Below are 5,332 nucleotides of genomic sequence, written 5' to 3'. Positions count from 1 at the left end.
CGTCATGTGCACAGTAAAAACACAGTGGATTACACCAAACACTGAAATTGAAATTCTTTACTGAAATTCTTATGCTTGTCCCTTTAACACAACACACACACAAAACTTTGAATAAATTAGAGTTAAAAAAAATCAATGAAATAATAATAATTATCATTATTGTTGTTATCATTTTTTATCAATATATTTGTTTATTATTTGGGGGGTGTTTGTTTTTTGTATTTGTTTTGTCAATGTATTTATTTTTAACCTTTTTTTGTCAAATTTCAGATTAATTTCTTGTAATATATAAGTTGTCACTTATTTTCATGAGTTTGAAAGAAATAAACTCCGGTTTCAAAGGTGTGTGTGTTTTGTGTGTGTGTGTGTGTGTGTGTGTATTTTGTGTGTGTGTATTTTTTGTGTGTATGTGTGTGTGTGTGTATTTTGTGTGTGTGTGTGTGTGTGTGTGTGTCTCACAAACAGAGCTGCTGTAGGAGGAGCAGCTCTGGAGGAGGAGAGCCTCAGCGTCACACTGCTGAAATGAAACTCAGCGTTTGTCGGAGCTGCAGCGTCTCTGTGTTTCTGACTGAAGAAATATTAAAGTGAGACTGTGTGCTCTTTTCACAGCAGCTGACTGAGGAACTGCTGAGATACTGGTGAGTACAGCGGATCATATCCACAGAGTCAACATCACTGTAAAATCTCCTCAGAAAACTCTCCTCAAAAAACTTGAAAATGTCCAGAACAGAAAAGACGAGATTTTCAATGTGACTTCATATTCACTGTGTCGAGGAGACATCCGGCTGCTACAAATGCATGCTGGTTAATCTCCAGCACTTTTTATGAATTTAGGGCAAGTAGACAATGAAGGAGCAAAACCACAGAATATGTCCATCCTGCGTACAAATTCACTCAAGTCTAAATGCATTGTCAGTGCATAGTGATTATACATATATACGAACATTTTCGTGAAGATATTTAGTCCCTTCCTCACCAATATATTTTAGTTAATGGGTAAAGTATTTAAATTATTATGAAATTTCTGCTAAATGTTTCTTTCTGAATAAAATCTGGGATAGTTGTATTTTATTTTGTAAATAAAACCTAACAACTACGATATCTGGTCAAACTTCCAAGCAATATTTTTGGCTCTTGTTGGCAATAAAAAACTCACATAAAAGGTTTTGCTAACTTGTACAAATATTTAGTTTATTTTCATAAAACATGGATTATTCAGAACAGCCAGCATCGACATAAGGCTGACAGCTTCAATAAAACAGGAAGTTACACTCCCTCCATTTCATACTGACTGTCGTCAGATTAATGTCTCAGTAAAATGAAACATGATTATATAATCTGAACTGCTATTTCTCAATATTATAGTATTATTGTATTACTTATGAATGTTTTAGTAATGTTTTCAGTTGCAAGTTTTCTTTATGTTCCCAGAAAGTTCTTCTTAAAGTTCAGGCAACATTCTCGATGAATGTCAACAAATGTTGTCGTTCACATATGTATATGTATGTATATATAAATACATACACACACACACACACACACACACACACACATATATTTATATTTATTGCAATGATAAACTGTCTCTACATAAAAAAAGTTACAGTACATTTACTGCATGGATAACAAAATGTTCGTTTTTGTTGGGTTTTTTTCTCAGTGTGCAGATATGGCTTCTGTCAGCTGTCTGCTGTCTGAAGATCAGTTTCGGTGCTCCATCTGTCTGGATGTCTTCACTGATCCTGTCAGCACACCATGTGGACACAACTTCTGCAAGAACTGCATCACTCGACACTGGAACACTGCTGACAGGTGTCAGTGTCCTTTGTGTAAAGAGACTTTTACCACAAGACCTTACCTAAGGGTCAACGCTTTGTTCTCTGAGATGGTCGCTCAGTTCAGACAGTCAGTTCAACAAAAAGCCAGAAGCAGTGTCTTCATTGGCAAACCAGGAGAAGTTCCCTGTGACGTCTGCACTGGAACCAAACTGAAGGCCCTGAAGTCCTGCCTGGTGTGTCTGACCTCCTACTGTGAGACTCACCTGGAGCCTCATCTGACAATGCCAGGACTAAAGAGACATCAGCTGATCGACCCTGTGGAGAACCTGGAATATAGGATATGTACGAAGCACGATAAACCTCTGGAGCTGTTCTGTAAGACCGACCAGACATGTGTCTGCACACACTGTCCTGCTTTAGATCACAAGACACATGAGTTTGTTCCTCTGAAAGAAGAATATGAGGTAAAGAAGGTGGAGCTGGAGAAGACAGAAGCCGACTTTCAGCAGATGATCCAGAAAAGACAAATGAAGATCCAGGAGATCAAAAAGTCAATGAAGTGTTGTAAGGAAAATGCACACTTAGAGGTCGCAGAAGGCGTTCAGGTCTTCACTGATATAAAGAAGTCTGTTGAGAGAGGCCTGAACGAGCTCATCAAAATAATAGAAGAAAAGCAGAGAACGACACAGAAACTGGCTGAAGGATTCATCAAAGAGCTGGAACAGGAAATCTCTGAGCTGAAGAAGAGAAGCTCTGAGGTGGAGCAGCTCTCACGCTCTGAAGACCACCTCCAACTACTCCAATGCTTCCACTTCCTGAAAACCCCTCCACCCACAAAAGACTGGACAGGGGTCAGTGTCCGTCCACCGTCATATGAGGGGACTGTGGAGAGAGCTTTGGTTCAGCTGGAGGAGACACTCAGTCAACAGATGAAGAAGCTGCTCACTGAGTCTGAGCTGAAGAGGGTCCAGAAGTATGCAGTGGATGTGACTCTTGATCCTCATACAGCACATCCTGAACTCATCTTGTCTCATCATGGGAAACAAGTGAAACACGGTGATGTGAAGAAAAATCTCCCAGACAACCCAAAGAGATTTTCTCATTATAATTTTGTTTTAGGAAAACAGAGTTTCTCTTCAGGCAGATTTTACTTTGAGGTTCAGGTTAAAGGAAAGACTAAATGGAATTTAGGAGTGGCCAGAGAGTCGATCTACAGGAAGGGAGTCATCAAAATGACACCCGAGGAAGGTTACTGGACTATATGGTTGAGAAATGGAAACGAGTACAAAGCTTTCACTGACCCATCAGTGCATCTCTCTCTTCAGTCTCGGCCTCAGAAGGTGGGGGTGTTTGTGGATTATGAGGAGGGTCTGGTCTCCTTTTATGACGTAGATGCTGCAGCTCTCATCTACTCCTTCACTGGCTGCTCCTTCACTGAGAAACTCTTCCCATTCTTCAGTCCTTGTAAGAATGATGGCGGTGAAAACTCTGCGCCTCTGATCATATCTCCTGTCAATCGAACTGCTTGATCTTTTTGCAAGATCAGCAAATTATTGAACAATGAAGCATTGCCAACAATCCAAATACTCATTAAATAATATCTAAATTTTATGTCGACAATGTAAATACTATATATAAGACAAGATTTTCACACTGCAGTACTGACTAGGATTAAAACATTAACTGAAAGAATTCAGAGTGTGTCACATGTGTAAAGGTTGGATTTGTTTTTATTTGTAAGGCTCCATAAAGAGGAACTATATTTACTATATTTACTGGTACATGTTATGTAATGATAATGAACATTGCTTTTAGTATTTCAGTTACTGGTCCATGGATGTAGTTGCGCTGATTTACACTTAGTTTGCCTTTTGAGATCTTACTTTTTGCTGTGGATACATACAGAAATTGTGTCAATAAACCGTTTTTCAGCTGAACAGTGTCAGTATTTAACAATAGTTAACAACGTGTCCTCACAACAAAAATACAGTTATTAAACCAGAAAAAAGTGGTCTGCTCGGTTTAAATTGGCAAAACAACAATGTTGGTTTTAAAAGACAAATTAATTCTGTCTTGAATATTTTTGCAATTTGTACTATTTTACATTCTGACTTCTTTGATTTGATTCTGTCAGTATTTGATGTTATTATTTTGATGTTTTATGTAAATCACTTTTGATCACTTTTGGCCTGTGTTTCTCCACAACGCTGATCGATGAAACTCTTCCACGTTTCGTCAGCCGTCCATCAATCCATCATGACAAACGCGGAAACACTGATGAATCTATCTGATGTGAGAGTGTAGCCATTACATTTGTGTTACTCTGCATAGAAACATTTTATTTTTCATTGTGCTGAAACTTTAACATACAGAATAAATGCATTGTGTTTTTCAGTTATATGGTGTGAAACAGGTATTTTTCCTTTTTTGTCTGGATTTTCGTGGGCCAAAAGCAGCAGTCCATAAGCAGATCACCACCTTCTGAAGTTTTCTACATTTCTTCGTAATGTTATGTCTTAATTATTATAAGCCATCAGAAATCTATACCTGGGTAACTCAGCAGATACCTTGTACATACCAACTAAAGCCTGACCTAGCTAAAGCAAAGTTTACACTGTGCGATTATAACCTGTTTTTGTATTTTTGAGGCGGGACGAATTTCATCTTCTTCGGGCGTTGTTAGTCGTGTTGTGTGCAGAGGGAGCGAGGACCGATGATCTGCTCCTGACAGGCTGTCGGAGGGTTTAATGAATTTCTGACATGAAATTTTGGTCGCACAGTTGAAGCAGAGCCACAAGTCGACAGGTTAGTAACGTAATCGTCAGATACACATCTCTCTGTCATCACTTTGATCGCAAGAATTTTCTAGTTTCCGTCACGGTGATAAATGTGCGCTGTAAAGATGGGGGATGTTCTGATTGTTTATTCATCATTTGTTTGATAAGAGTAACAAATAAAAACAGAAAACAGAAACAGCTCTGTATTAGAGATAGGGCAATAGATATATTTGTTTTCACTGAATTAACCTGCGTGAAAATGCCGCGAACACACAAACGTGTCGGGAAATACTGCTGAAGGCGATGTTGGTTTGTTTTACGACTGCTACCCATGATGCCATGCAACACCTTTTTGTTAAGTCGGCAACCTGAGATCAGTTATTTTTCTTCCAAGCTGGAAAGCCAAAAAAATTGCAATATGAGAAAAAATTGTGATATTATGAGAATAAACAAGTAGATCATAAACCCTTGAATTGCAGAATTACTTATTGCAATCGGTTAGGAAAAACGCAGTTCCCCTGATTACATGTTCTAACCCTGTGATACTTAATCTACAGCCTGCAGGTCAAATCTGGGCCCTGATAGGGCCCCTGGTGGCCCCCAAGCATTTTCAAAAATAAAGTGATTGTGAATAGTTTTTGTCCTTTTAGTCTCCATAAGGTGTCAGAGACATAAAACAGCATCAAAATAGAGCTTGTTGATCAAAAAAAGAGCCAGAGGAGGATCCCCCACACCCCCGACAGAGGACACAGCTGAGACACTAATGTCCTAAAATAC

At 38.8% G+C, this 5,332-nt stretch overlaps 1 protein-coding gene across 1 annotated transcript; it reads left to right on the top strand.

Annotated features, from left to right (window-relative positions):
- Positions 1-540: 540 nt before the first annotated feature.
- Positions 541-4,176, top strand: LOC121964310 (E3 ubiquitin-protein ligase TRIM21-like). Its single transcript, XM_042514523.1, has 2 exons — positions 541-638; positions 1,661-4,176. The coding sequence occupies exon 2, from the start codon at positions 1,670-1,672 to the stop codon at positions 3,305-3,307; it is 1,638 nt and encodes a 545-aa protein (XP_042370457.1). The 5' UTR covers positions 541-638; positions 1,661-1,669; the 3' UTR covers positions 3,308-4,176.
- Positions 4,177-5,332: the final 1,156 nt, after the last annotated feature.

The sequence above is a fragment of the Plectropomus leopardus genome, unplaced genomic scaffold (genome assembly GCF_008729295.1).
Source record: "Plectropomus leopardus isolate mb unplaced genomic scaffold, YSFRI_Pleo_2.0 unplaced_scaffold15189, whole genome shotgun sequence".
NCBI lineage: Eukaryota > Metazoa > Chordata > Actinopteri > Perciformes > Serranidae > Plectropomus > Plectropomus leopardus.
This window is presented reverse-complemented; position numbering and strand designations above follow the sequence as displayed.

Excerpts from the sequence above, each read along its gene's own strand:
- LOC121964310 (XM_042514523.1), top strand. The coding sequence starts at position 1,670 with ATGGCTTCTGTCAGCTGTCTGCTGTCTGAAGATCAGTTTCGGTGCTCC.